The 15222-nt window shown below is 36.4% G+C and overlaps 1 protein-coding gene across 4 annotated transcripts in view; it reads left to right on the forward strand.

Moving 5' to 3' along the window:
• Positions 1-15222, forward strand: part of unc80 (unc80, NALCN channel complex subunit) — a 1852146-nt gene that overhangs the window by 405005 nt on the left and 1431919 nt on the right. For all 4 annotated transcript variants that reach the window (XM_090404461.1, XM_090404464.1, XM_090404465.1 and 1 more), the window contains one exon: positions 8117-8307. In XM_090404461.1, the coding sequence (XP_090260587.1) occupies positions 8117-8307 (191 nt within the window). The remainder of the gene's footprint in view (positions 1-8116; positions 8308-15222) is intronic.

Raw genomic sequence — 15222 nt, forward strand, 5'->3', positions numbered from 1 at the left:
TCGAAAACTCAAGAAACTCATTTTCTTTACTTCCAGTTGCTATCTCATCATTCCAGTCTATATTGCCATAATTAAAATCACCCATAATGATCACCCTTTTTTTATTTGCTTGGCTAATTTGACTATACATTTCACTATCACCACCATCCACATTACCTGGTCTATAACAACATCCCACCAAGTATTTGATTCCATTCACCTCTATCTCACACCATACTGCCTCAAAACCACTAGCGCTATTTCTGTCTTGCATCTCTACTTTGTATGAACATAACTCTTTCTCTACCATCAATAGCACTCCCTCCCTTTTTACCCCTTCTATCCTCATGAAACACATCATACTCTTCCATCTCTATTCCTGTCAGGATGTCATCCTCTTCCAACCATGTCTCACTTATTCCGACAATCTTTGGGTGAACAGATGCAATTAGTGCAACCATTTCATCTGCCTTGTTTCTTATACTTCTAGCATTGGTATACAAACACAACAGCTCGTTTCTGGATCCACAGCTAGTTCCGCTCACTCGATGTGATCTCTCCATGCTCGACTGGGGCCATTTCCCTTTCTGCTTCTTCATTTTAGAACCCTTTTCAATTCCAACTGTTTCCTCTTGATCCATGGTCATTCCATTCCTTTCCTGCCTACACATGCTCTCACCTCCTCTTGGAGCATCCACCTTTCTCATGCTGTGTACCCTAGTCCACCCTGAGTCTACCTGTTTTCCTGTTCCTCTTGCACACCCATTCTCTCATTTTCTATACTCATACCACTCACTTCCCCATTCATATCCACCTCTTCAATCTCTCCTGTCTTACTCTCCTGCTCTTCCACATCACTCCCCTCTCGATCTGATTCATTCTCTCTATTCACTTCTCTACCTTCCAGCAGCAGTCTCTCCAGGTGACTCACACCATAACCACTCAGATGCAGTCCATCACTCCCATACAGCTCACTTCGTCCCTCAAACTCATTCCACACATTAACAAACTGTACTCCCATCTCCTCACACATTTCAGCCAGCATATTATTCATAATCCTTGCTCTCTGCCTCATTTCACCACAGTTATACCTAGGCAACACACTAACTACCCTTCCTGTCACACTATTCTCTTTTATCCTTCCAAGCAGCTTCCTGATATCCATTCTGACATGCTCTTTGTCTTCTCTCAAATCATTTGTATGATTTAATACTATGAACTCTTTTGCTCGCTCCCGCCTCATATCCAATGCCTCAATCACTGTACTCATTTTACTGCCTGGAAAACATACCTTGTGCATTCTATCCTCTAGCACCCCTTTAATAATGGAGTCGCCATACAACGCCCCTCGCTCATCTTTCGTTAACTCTTTCATGCCATCATGATTTATTTTAATAGTTTTGATCTGAATTTTGTTAATTTCATTCCGCATCCATTTCATTTCTTGCCTCATCCAATCCAATTCAACTTCCGAATCTCGCGACACATTCTCTCTATTATTAAATCTTTCTAACTTTCTCACTATCTCGACCCCCCCCCCCCTTTCTCACTTTCACTCTCATTCATCCTTCTTTGTATCCGTACTTTCGGTCCAACTTTCGCTATCATTCTTCTCACTTTCACTCTCATTTATCTTTCTTTGTTTCCGTACTTTTGGTCTAACATGCATCCAACTTTCGCCATCATTCATTCTTTTTTTGCTGTCATTCATTCTTTCGATTTTTTTCACTTTCGATTTCTGCGTCACGGCATTTCTAGTTTCATTCGTTCTCTCAATTTCGTTTCCTTCCATCACTCTTGCCTCACTTTCATCACTTTTAACATCCGTTACGGTTTTCAAATCGCTCTTTTTCTTTTTTACTGATTTTTTAACATTTTTCTCTCTTTCAAACGTGCAGTCATGTTTCCCGCGACATTCTCATTACTAACACTTTCTGTCATCAATTTCATATTTGCATTCATCAGTTCCTCGTTCAGGTCACACTTCGCACATACTTTTCTTCCATCCGCGCTAAGCATGCACAAATCATTTATGTAATTGAAGGAATACATATAACAGACCTCACATTTAACAAAACGACTGAAATCTAAATTAAAATCATGGAATGACAATGCCTCCGCCATATTTTTTTTTCCCTGCAGGTTACTAGGTCTAATAATAACGATTTCATAATTAAGTTTAGGCAAGAAAATTTCCCCACACTAATAATACCGCTAGCGCACAATCTTTACAGCCGCTCTTACTCAAACAATTATTCATATATACTTAATTATTCCTTGAATAACTTATCTTAATCAGCTGCTCTTCTTAGATGCGTCCACAGTGCTTGGCTCACTAGCACCCTCTCTTCTTATTTTGCCTACGGTTTAGATAATGCTGAAACCCTACTTGAGATCAATTCTGGAAAACTTTTTCAAGCCACTTAAGGTTTTATTAATTATAGTTATTCGGAGTTCTGAATTGGCTTATTCCCTGTTTGGTCTTTAGGGCAGGTATTTCAATGCATCTAACCCTTATCCCATCTGTCCATGGTTCTAATGTATGATAGGTGTACAACCTTTTTTTGAGTAGGATTCTCCTATAAAAAAATGAATTATTTTTTTTCAGCTTAGCTAATATGTTGATTCTTTTTTATTCTGAAAGTTTTTTTTACAATACATATTCTGAATTATTCAAAAGACATTAACAAATATTAGAAAAAAAAAAGTGTTTGTGTGTGTTTAAATAAATTATAAGCCAGAATAAACTGATTTAAATTATTTTTTATTAGTATAATTTTCGTCTAAATATCAAAGGCAGTACAAAAATGTAAAAAGCTAATCAAACAATAACTGACAATTCCAAAAGACACCACCTGAGTATCTAATGTAAGATAACTAAAAAAAAAAAAAAAATAAAGGTCATTAAATTTCCTAACTTAAGTTAGGAAAGAATAGCCGATTTAAAAAGTACTATCTCTCACAAAAGGAATAGATGTAGGCCATCGGATCTGTTGAAGTTAGAAGAGTGAAGTAAAGTTTCACACAGTTCTTTATAAAGCCGAGGAACCAACTTTTGTGAAGGACTCTTGTCTTGTTCCACCAAACTCTGTGTCAAGTGTTGATAGCATGCCCCATAAGTTCAGACTGTTCAGGTTCAAGGTATTGAATATAAGACGTGTGTTCATCTAGCTGAATAAACACAGATCTTCCTATTTGTCCAAAATAAGATAGCCCACAAAAGCAAGGAATCTGGTAGACACCTGGATAATTGAGATGTGAAAGCTTGTCCTTAGGAGAAGCAAGAAAGGTGGAGATTTTTCCGATGGGCAAAAGGCAACAAAACTATTCAGTGTTTTAAAACTTTTGTTATGTGTTCACTGATGCCTTGCACATAAGGGATAGGAATATGAGTTATTCCTTCTGTATTTGAAGAGGTGGAGATACCAAAACTGTTCAAAGCTCTTTTGATGAAAGAATTCTTATAACCATTAGATAAATAAAATGGAAATAATATGTTGTAATTCTTTCTGTAATAATTCATCTGAAGAACTTGAGGAGTGGCCTGCTGATGAACCAATGTTTTAATAGTTCCAGCCGTTTGAATTGGATGGTGATGAGATTCAGCATGCATATAATGGCCTATATGAGTCTTTTTCTGAAAACCTGAGAAATGTAGGCTACCATTTGGTTGACTAAGAATTAAAAGAGCTAAAAAAAGGCTAACTGCTTATTTATTTCTTCTTCTTCTTCTAGAGTGAATTGAATCCTGGGATGAAGTGCATTTAATTTAGAGAGAAACTGTTGTAATTTATAGGAAGAACCATTCCAGATAGCAAATGTATCATCTGCATATCTGAACAGTGGGTAGGTCTAAGTGAAAAGTTGTCGAAAATACTTTGTTCAAAGTGCTCTATGAGGAAGTTGGCAATAGCAGGAAAAATAGGATTGCCCATTGCTTTTCTTTTGATTTGTTGATATAACTTGTTTTTAAAAGAAAAATAACTAGAATGTATTATAAAATCAAATATTTGAACAATCCATGACTTATTTTTCACGGTATTAACAACACCACAAACACTTTTAACAACAAAGATGTTTTGTGAACGCTTATATTTTGCTGATTTTCAACTCAGCATCATCAGAGCACAAGATACATGTAAATGCGACAGTGAGTGAGTGAAGCAATATAATTGCAAAAGACAAAAGATCTAAAGTCCTATTTTTTGGCGCCCTCTAACGAGGAAAAAAAAACAAAAAAAAACAGCAGTTATCCAGGAGTTTTTCTTAGGATAACTGTCTCCCAAATTTTTGGCAAATTAATGCAACCATATTTGTTAAGGTTGGGAGAATTCTTCAAAGCCATTGCTGACTCAAAAAATAATCTTTCAGATCTATAACAACTCCTAAATAGCACATTCATTTTCCTCCATCTAATCCTGTGTGAAGGAGTGTCCAAAGCATGGTCTGCCAGTCCCGACTTGCCATAGTAATAGTAGCGAATGTATCTTTCATGTTCTTCCAGGCGGGTGTTCACTGATCTTCCTGTTTGCCCATAATAGGCCAAATCACAGTTGCACGGAACTTCATACACTCCTGGGTGTGCTAAAGGGTGAAGTTTATCATTAGGCGAGCTGATCAGAGTTGCCAGCTTGACATGAGGTTTGAAAGTGGTGCGAAGGCCATGTTTCAACAATACTTTGGCTATCTTTTCCGATGTACCTCTGATATAGGGAATAGAAATGGTCATGTTGTATTCTTGTGTATTAGGGGAGGGCAGAGTAATGGGCCTATATAGTATTTTATCTATTTTGTAAGGGATTGTAGCCGTTGGCTAAGAACGTATGGCACAGGTATTGGAGTTCAGTGGTCAGAGCAGTATCATTAGAACAAATGGCTCTGGCTCAGTGTAAGTGTTTTTAAAATGCCATACTGTTGGACTGGATGATGTGATTGTTTATGTAGGTATCTTCCTGTGTGTGTAGGCTTTCTGTAAATAGAAAAAGATAGTGCACCATCTGAAAGGCGAGTGACTAATGTGTCAAGAAATGGTAAACAGTTATTTGATTCTTTTTCTACTGTGAAGTGAATTTTGGGGTGTTGGCTGTTTAGGTAGGTGACAAAAGCATCCAAAGTGTCTTGTCCATGGGGCCAGATGGCAAAAACATCATCTACATAGCGTAACTACACTTGTGGCTTGTATGTAGCTGTGGTAAGTACTTTGCTTTCAAAGTGTTCCATGTAAAAATTTGCTAACGGGGGGGGGGGGAGAGAGGGGGAACCCATACCAGTACCATTAATCTGTTTGTAGAATTCCACCCCCCCCATGTAAAGCAACCTGCATTCATGGTAAATTGAAATAATTCAAAAATATCTGGGGGGAAATTTAGACTTGATTAAATCAAGAGTGTCTATAAGTGGTACATTGGTAAATAAGGAGGTGACATCGAAACTAACCATTATGTCTGAATCTTTTAGGATTAGATTTTTAACCAGTGTTTTGAAATGGATTGAATTTTTTACAAAAGTAGAGGAGTTGCCAGTAAGGGGGGCAAGTGACTTGGCTAAATGCCGGGCCAGTTTATATGTGGGACTATCTATGCTATCAGCTATGGGGCGTAGGGGATTTATTAGTTTTGTGGATTTTTGGTAATCCATAAATACGGGTTTAGCATGAGTTGGTTTTATTTTCCTGATGATTTCTTTGGGCCATGATGTCATCTGGTTAAAAATCTAATATCCTAAAAGATTCAGACATAATGGTTAGTTTCGATGTCACCTCCTTATTTACCAATGTACCACTTATAGACACTCTTGATTTAATCAAGTCTAAATTTCTCCCCAGATATTTTTGAATTATTTCAATTTACCATGAATGCAGGTTACTTTACATGGGGGGGGGGGTGGAATTCTACAAACAGATTAATGGTACTGGTATGGGTTCTCCCCTCTCTCTCTCCCCCCCCCGTTAGCAAATTTTTACATGGAACACTTTGAAAACAAAGTACTTACCACAGCTACATACAAGCCACAAGTGTAGTTACGCTATGTAGATGATGTTTTTGCCATCTGGCCCCATGGACAAGACACTTTGGATGCTTTTGTCACCTACCTAAACAGCCAACACCCCAAAATTCACTTCACAGTAGAAAAAGAATCAAATAACTGTTTACCATTTCTTGACACATTAGTCACCCGCCTTTCAGATGGTGCACTATCTTTTTCTAGTTACAGAAAGCCTACACACACAGGAAGATACCTACATAAACAATCGCATCATCATCCAGTCCAACAGTATGGCATTTTAAAAACACTTACACACAGAGCCAGAGCCATTTGTTCTAATGATACTGCTCTGACCACTGAACTCCAATACCTGTGCCATACGTTCTTAGCCAACGGCTACAATCCCTTACAAAATAGATAAAATACTATATAGGCCCATTACTCTGCCCTCCCCTAATACACAAGAATACAACATGACCATTTCTATTCCCTATATCAGAGGTACATCGGAAAAGATAGCCAAAGTATTGTTGAAACATGGCCTTCGCACCACTTTCAAACCTCATGTCAAGCTGGCAACTCTGATCAGCTCGCCTAATGATAAACTTCACCCTTTAGCACACCCAGGAGTGTATGAAGTTCCGTGCAACTGTGATTTGGCCTATTATGGGCAAACAGGAAGATCAGTGAACATCCGCCTGGAAGAACATAAAAGATACATTTGCTACTATTACTATGGCAAGTCAGGACTGGCAGACCATGCTTTGGACACTCCTTCACACAGGATTAGATGGAGGAAAACGAATGTGCTATTTAGGAGTTGTTATAGATCTGAAAGATTATTTTTTGAGTCAGCAATGGCTTTGAAGAATTCTCCCAAACCTTAACAAATATGGTTGCATTAATTTGCCAAAAATTTGGGAGACGGTTATCCTAAGAAAAACTGCTGGATAACTGCTGTTTTTTTTTTTTTTTTTTTCCTCGTTAGAGGGCGCCAAAAAATAGGACTTTAGATCTTTTGTCTTTTGCAATTATATTGTTTCACTCACTCACTGTCGCGTTTACATGTATCTTGTGCTCTGATGATGCTGAGTTGAAAATCAGCGAAATATAAGCGTTCATAAAACATCTTTGTTGTTAAAAGTGTTTGTGGTGTTGTTAAAACCTTGAAAAATAAGTCATGAATAACCATCAACACCTAAGCTTATCTGTTAGATTTGAACAATGTCTGAATGAAACTCTTGTTGTAGTAATTTAATGCTGTCAGATAAAGGAACGTTAATAAATAAGGAAACAACATTTAAACTAATCATAATATCTGAAGCGTCCAAATGAAGATCCGAAATTTTATTTTTGAAATCCAAAGTATTTTTTTATATAAGTAGCAGTTCTAGTTTGAAGAAATAAGTAAATTAGATAAGAACTTTGAAATTTTCTAAGTGGGACATACTATACAGTCTACAACTGGTCTTAATGGAATACCTGGTTTATGAACTTTTGGAAGACCATACAATCTAGGTGGATGACCAAAGGTTTTAAGTTTTTTATTTTGATCTTCATTCCAAGTAGATACATTATTGATAAGAGAATTAAGGCTGTTTAATTGACTGCCGGTTGGATCCGATGTGAGGGGGCCTGTAAGTTGAATACTCTTGGAGTAATAGACACATTTTCTCTCATATTTTGGCTATCTTGAACAACAACAACAGCCTTTCCCTTATTACGAAAGCCTTTTAGCTTTCTTAATAATTAAATTATTATTATTATTATTGTTGAATGATTTAAGTGCTTTACATTCAGAGAAAGAGAGATTAGGATATGGAGACTTGGCATTAAAAAGAATTTTTGCACATTTGAAACGAGTCCTGTTTGCTTTTTTTTTTGAGATGAGGAGTGAATATTTCTCTCAATGCTATGAAAAAATTCCATAAGGGATACCTTACCAGAAGTGGAGTAAATCATTTTGAAATCATATCCTAGTTTGTTTTTTTTAGAATGCATATTCTAAATAATTCAAAATACATTAACAAATATTAGAAAAAATATATGTGTGTGTGTATGTGGAGAACTAAATAATTTATTACCTTATTCTGTTTTTTTTATTCATTTTTTATTTCTTATTTATATTTTTTTGTAAACATTACTTTATTAGGCCAGAAACGGACTAGTACTGGCATTGTCCATGAAAGCAGTTACAGGAATGGCTATTCAAATAATTTTGGTGCTGTGTTTAGTGATATTGGAAGTAAAGGAGCAGAAAAGATTGTGGTATCTTATACATTTAAACCTTTTTTGACAAGATTAGTTGTTTCACAGAAAGAACTTAAGAATCAAGAAAATATGGTAAATATTTTGAGATTATTATAATTGTAATATTAATTATTAATAGTAGTAGTATATTGTAAAAATAAATTTCAATTTCGGAGTTACAAGCTTGCAATATTATTTTATTTATTCATTTGTTTTTTTATTTTATTTTACTAATTTTGGGATTCTTGTAAATGTTATAATTATTTGTGAGAATACTGTCATTAGTAATCTTTATATCATGAGCAGAAAAACAACACTCACTATTCTTCATCATGAGAAACTGCCTACTACACTGAAATCTTAAACTTGGTATGACTACTTCAGGAAGAACATCACATTGTTCCACAATTTTCCTCTGCAGCTTTAAACTTTAAATGGTGTCAGCAGAGTTTTCAGGACTTACCATGCTTTGGACTCTCTATCGAGCTGATTTTAAGATATTCTCTCACTGCATGCTTTGCAGGGCACACTGGCTGCATGGTGGACTTCTCAAATCCCCAGGTCTGGAGTTGGGTAGCATAGGATATTGTTGGGCCTTGGCTTCTTCTAGTCCTGCACGTTGGACCATAGTATGTAGCATTGTTTCAGTGCAAAGTTAGAAAATAAAATAAAGTAATTACCATCGGTAATTGAATAGTTATTACCAACACCATGTTCCAACAATGACAATGTGAATAAATTCATGTGAGAAAAGAAGCAAGAAAGTATTTATTCTAGCAATGTGAAGATACTGATATATTCATATCAGTTCAGAATAGAATAGTATGCAGGGGACTTGAAACAGGAAGTTATTACCATTTTGTTATGAGCAGGGTAAAAAGTGAGCATCATGTTGAAAAGAATGTAGTATGTATGAAAGTTTCAAAAAGAATAAAAATGAAGCAGCTTCCAGAGATGAAATGCGAAAGAGAGCTTGAAAACAGAAACCAAACCTTAGTGGCCTATTGCAAAATCTGAAATCTGAAAGACAAATCTGATTTGAAAAGGATATCATTTGGTGAGGTTGCCTGCAAAAATAGATAAATAAGAACTTCATTGTTGATCTCGAGAAGTTAAAGAAACAGTTCTGGCTGAAAATATATTTTTGTGTGATTCAATTCTTGTGTGAAATAGTTCAGGGTGTTCTCTGAGATAATGCAGAGAAAACTGTAAGAGATCTAAACTGTGTGTAAAATTTACTAAAGATAAGTAAAAGGAAGGCTGGTCTTCTCAAAACTTTTAAGGCGAATAGAAATCATTATTTTTATTATTATTATTATTCAGGACCTCTGTATTGTGGGAAAACTATCGTAGACAACATAAAGGCTATCACACTATTCTTTAAACTCATTCACTGTTCGTGCGCTCACTACCCTATCGACAAACTCATTCAATGGTCCAACTACCCTCCATGCAAACAAGCCATTCCTCACCTCTTTTTCACCATTTCCATTCATAACTTCAAGGAATACTCCTTGCCTCTCACATTCTGTTTTTTCTACCATATGAAAGAACTCCTCAGTATCAATCCTGTAACTACCTCTCAGCAGTGTAAATGTCTCGATTATGTCACCTCTCCTCCATTTATCTTACAAACTCTGCAGGCCACTTGCCTTCAGTCTATCCTCATTTATAATTGTACATTCCTGATATAATTTTTGTCATTGCTGTGCCAGTACCCACTCCAGTGGGAGTTTATCCCATTCAAATTTCAGTGACTGACCAAATCTGAGCAAAATAATCCAGGTGTACTCTAACTAGGACTTTATACCAATGGAATCACCACCTTTCTCAATCTCTCTGCTGGTCAGTGTCCTTCTGAGTGTTTCAACAATCTCTGGGTTATCATCACTGCCTTTGCAAGTTGTCTCCTAAACTTGAAGTTGCTATCAATTATCACCTCACCTCAAGGTCCCCCAACCCATTCATTTACCCATCTGTCCAGTTTATTATTTATTATTATTATTACCCTAAGATCCCATGGAGTCAAAGACTCATCTAGGAGGTCCCTTTGTCATACACATTCAAATTCTCTGCATACACCACACAATGAGGCAAGGCATTCCATCATTCAGAACTCTGCTTGCAGAAAACTTACTCCATTGTTCACTCCTTCTGTATACAGCTTCCAGGGATGACCTCTTGTTTTCCCTTATCACCACCATTTAATGAAAAACCTCTTCAACATTGATCCTATAGTAACCCCTTACCAACTTGTATGCCTCTATCATATTACCCCTCTTCCTCCTATCCACTTTTGTTGTTGTTGTTATGTTCCATCGAGTCGTTTTCGACTCCTGGTGATTCTTTGAAAGTACTCTCTTTAATTCAGATCTGTCCCTGGCGATATCTTTCGGAATTTCCAGGTGCATTCCAGTTGCTTCATTAACTCCATCCACTCATCTAATTCTTGGTCTTCCTCTTCTCTTGCTTCCCTCAACTTTAGCAAGCATCAACATCTTCTCCAGACTTTCATTTGCTCGCATAATATGTCCAAAGTATGACAACTTTTGCTTGATGATCATAGCTTCGAGGGAACAATCTGGCTTTATTCTGTCTATCACTGATTTGTTGGTTTGCTTTGCAGTCCATGGTATTCTTAGTAAGTGCCTTTAAACCAGTAACTCAAATGCATCTATCTTCCTTCTTTCACTCTTTCTAAGTCCAACTTTCACATCCATACAGTACCACAAGGAATACCATTGCTTTCACAATTCTGATTTTTCTTGTTAGGCTAATATCATTATCTTTAAAGAGCTTGCTTAAGGTTGTCATTGCTTTCTTTCCGAGCAATAATTTTCTTCTAACTTCTTCAGTACAATACCCATCTTTATCAATTTGGGATCCTAGGAGCACAAAATTGTTAACTACTTCCATTTTATCCTCATCTACTTCAAAATCATTAAGTTCACATATTGCCATAATTTTTGTCTTTTTAAGGTTACATTTAAGGCCATATTTAGCATTTTCTTCTTTAACTTTTATAATAAGTTCCTCCAAATCTTCCTTGCATTCTGCTAGAAGGTGGTATCATCTCCATACCTCAAATTATTAATATTTCTTCCACCAATTTTAATCCCAACTGAAGATTCTGATTTTTGTTGTGAGGCTAATATCATTATCTTTAAAGATCTTGCTTAAAGTTTATTATTATTACGGGCAACTCCTGGGAGTCCTTAGACTCATCTGCAACAAGTTGTCTTGCTTTCTTTCCTCTCCAACTCCTCCAACCCTGCCATTTTTATAATGTATTCGCTATATAAGTTAAACCTGTATGGAGATAAAATACAACCATTTCGCGCCCTTTACCTATTGTGAAATATTCAGTTTCTCCAACATATGTTCAGACAGTAGCTTATTTTTCATAATAAAGATTCCTCAGAAGGATAACGAAATGCTCTGGTACTCCCATTGTTCTTAACACATTCCACAGTTTCACATGATCTACAGAGTCAAAAGCTCTGCTGTAGTCAAGGAAACAAAGGTAGACATTCTTTTGATATTCCTGTGCTCTTTCTATTATACATCTCACATTGGCGATCTGATCTCTTGTTCCTCTGCCTTTTCAAAATCCTGCCTGTTCATCTGGCATTTCTCTCTTCATGAATGGTTCCAGTCTTTTCTGAATGATCTTAAATAAGACTTGACTTGCATGATAAATCAGTGCTATAGTTCTGTAATTTTCACACTCTCTTGCATCGCCTTTCTTCAATAAAGGTATATAAACTGATTTTTTCTATTCTCTAGGCCATGTAGTTGTGATCCAGGACTTTGAGCAGCTCCATAGGTATTCGATCCTCTCCTGGTGCTTTCTCACTACTGGATAGTTGATGCAGTGCCCACCTCATTTCACTATCCAGTGTTATTGGCTCCTGTGTATAATCGTGTTCTTCAAATTTCTCAGTAATTTTGGCATCCTTCCTGTAAAGAGCTTTTGTATACTCTTTCCAGCTTTCTTTGATGTCTGCAGCTTCTGTGAGATATCCTTTGTGTTTACTTTTCAATATTGTCACCTTGGTGCTGAACTTCCCTGTCAGTTCCCTGACCTTTTTGAAAATATCTCTTGTTTTTCCTTTCTTGTTTTGGTCTTCTATTTGCTGGCATTCTTGATATAAGTATTTTTCCTTGTCTCTTCTGGCTTGTCATTGAAACTCTGCATTCAAATGCTGTACTTCCTGCAAATCTCCTGTTGCCTTCATTTTCCTCCTTTCCTGAGCAATTTTAATGTCATCTTCTGACAGCTATTTAAACTTCTTCTTACAAGCTGTTGGAATATTCTTTGCTTCTGTTTTAATTATAAATTTAATCTCTTTACATAGTTCATCTAGTTCTCTTTGACATAAATTGAGTGTGTTGAATCTCTTCTATATACTAATATTGTATTCAGCAGGTATGTTTCCAAGATCATATCTGATTGAATTTTGTGTTGTTTTCAATTTCTGTAATTTCACATGTATTGTAGCCACTAATAATTCATGGTCAGTTCCACAGTCTGCACCTGGAAATGTCTTGACAGACTGAATTGTAATTATGCATTGTCTTTGTCCAAGTATATAGTCAATTTGATTTCTGTCCATCAGGTGATATTCATCTGCAGAATCTCCATTTGTGCTGTTTAAAGCAGGTGTTAGCAACAAACAAAGAATTCTCTGCACAAAACTCAACTAGGCTCTTCCCTGCAGTGTTACGAATACCTAAACCAAAAACGACCTGTTATTCCTTGTTCCTCGGTTTCTCCCACTCTCTCCTATCCACTAGACTGTGTAAATTGCATCTTCTCAACCTTTCCTCATTTACAAGATTCCAGAGATCAAAAAATACTTTAGTCAGTCATCTCTGGACCCTTTCTTTGTCCTTTTGAAAAACCAGGTGACCAAATCGGTGCACAGTAGTTCATGTGTGGCCTAATTAGAACCTTATACAGTGGTACCAGAATCTCCTTACTTCTGCAAGTCAGTTTCCTCCACATTATTTTGTTGTGTTGTCCTCACAGTTTTGGCAGCGTGTCCTCTAAATTTTAAATCCTTATCCACCTGAAGTGCATATTCATATCCTCCTGAAGGGCTATCTTATGAATACATATACTATTAACACTCTAGCTTCATTTCAGCTGCAAACAACTCAATATTCCTCTGCAATCCATTGACAATGCTATTGATATAAAAGTTAAACAGCATGCAATAAGGAGCCATGGAACTCCACTTGTAACCTTATTCTTCTAGATACTACTCCAGATACTAGCCAAACTCTCATTGAAAAGCTGTCAACAGAGCTGTTGACTTGGCTTTTCAAGTCAACAGCAATTCCTTAGCACATTATCTTAAAATCCCATTCAGATCCATTTTCATATTGACATCCTGAATACTCAGTATTTGGAACAGGCTCTCTCGTCTTGCACATTCAAACCTTGAGCCCTGCCCACCCTTCTAGTAATAAAATGTACTTTTCCATAAATCACTCGATTATGTCTTCTTCATTAGTCATCACTTCCGTTTTTCTCTAATAATGTTATTAGAGAAATCCTTTTGCTTTTCCATCACCTCCTTGTCATCTAAAATTCCTGTTTGTTATATCATTGGTTATCCACTGCACACCATATCTTGTTCTCTTTTTTTCACTTGGGGAATACAGCTTGCCATTGTTGCTAATAAATATTTCTTTGCTAATTCACTTGTACTGGTGATATTTTGCTCTTCTAATTATCCCACTCATGGAATTTCACCCAGCTGTCTTCTGAGATTATTATAATTAGCTGCCTTTCAGTTCCATATGTTATAATTACCTCCTTTTCTTCTCAACACTTCAGCCTGTCTCCTCATCCCCCAGGTCAAAATCACATTGTCACTCTCTCCAGCTGGGGACAGGGATGATATCTCAGTTACATTCAGATCCTCTGATGCCAGGACAAAATCCAAAACTCTAGAGCCTCATGTTCTTTCTGTTGCATGTTACCTCAGGCATTGGTTCCTCAAGAATTTCAATAATTTCATTCAGTCACTACTGCATGCTGCTTCCTCTTTCCATTTTATGCTATTGTAATTAAATCTCCTGTGATGATCACTTGTTTTGCACTTTCCAAACTGAACTACCTAAATATATCTTGTTCTTCAAACTCTGTATTTCCTGACCTATAGCAGCATCCCACTAAATATTCTGTTCACATCCTGCCTCAAACCATACACTCTCAAAATCATTAGTGTCATTTCCCTCTAAATGCATTATCTTGAGAGGACACAACTCCATATATTCACATATCATAAACAATACTCTGTCACCACATTTTCCCTCCTAACCACTGAAATAATATCCTTCTGTTTCTTTTCCTGTCAGTATTACATCTTCATTCAACCATCTTTCACGGATCTGAATAATATTTGGGTCTGGCTGAAACTATCAGTGCCACTGATTCGATGGCTCACCATCGATATGAAAAATCATATCCACTCTCTAACCAACAGGTCATGGGTTCATATCCTCCTGCTGTGGGTATGGATGCTTGTGATTGTCATTGGATGAGAGATGAATTTCATTGTTCAGTGTGAGACCATTGCCCTGCTTATTGGAAGCCTGAAATGATTTGAAAAAGTCCTAAGTTTTGTCTCTCTCGGTTTATGGAGTTGGATCAAAAATAAAACAGCTGATCTAATTCTAGAGCCACATATCAGTTCTGAGAAAAAATTAGAGTGAACTGTGGTAGATGTCTGAAGAGAGATATCAAGAATTGATTATTAAAATTTTTTATCCTAGTCTGATAAGAGAAATAATTGACAAGAAGAATTATTATCATCTATGATTACATGTTTTATTTTTGAATAATACAGCAATATTATGGAAAGATCTTTAATTCTTCTAATTTTATTGCCTCATATTTCTTATGGACAGCCTGAAATAATACAGTCAAATAAATGCAATCCAGTCTGTGTATTGATGGAATATTTCATGATCTGACAAAGATATGATGAACTACTT

Source organism: Typopeltis vanoorti, chromosome 14, assembly GCF_054136105.1.
Source record: "Typopeltis vanoorti isolate ZY-2024b chromosome 14, IOZ_Tvanoo_1.0, whole genome shotgun sequence".
NCBI classification, from domain to species: Eukaryota; Metazoa; Arthropoda; class Arachnida; order Uropygi; family Thelyphonidae; genus Typopeltis; species Typopeltis vanoorti.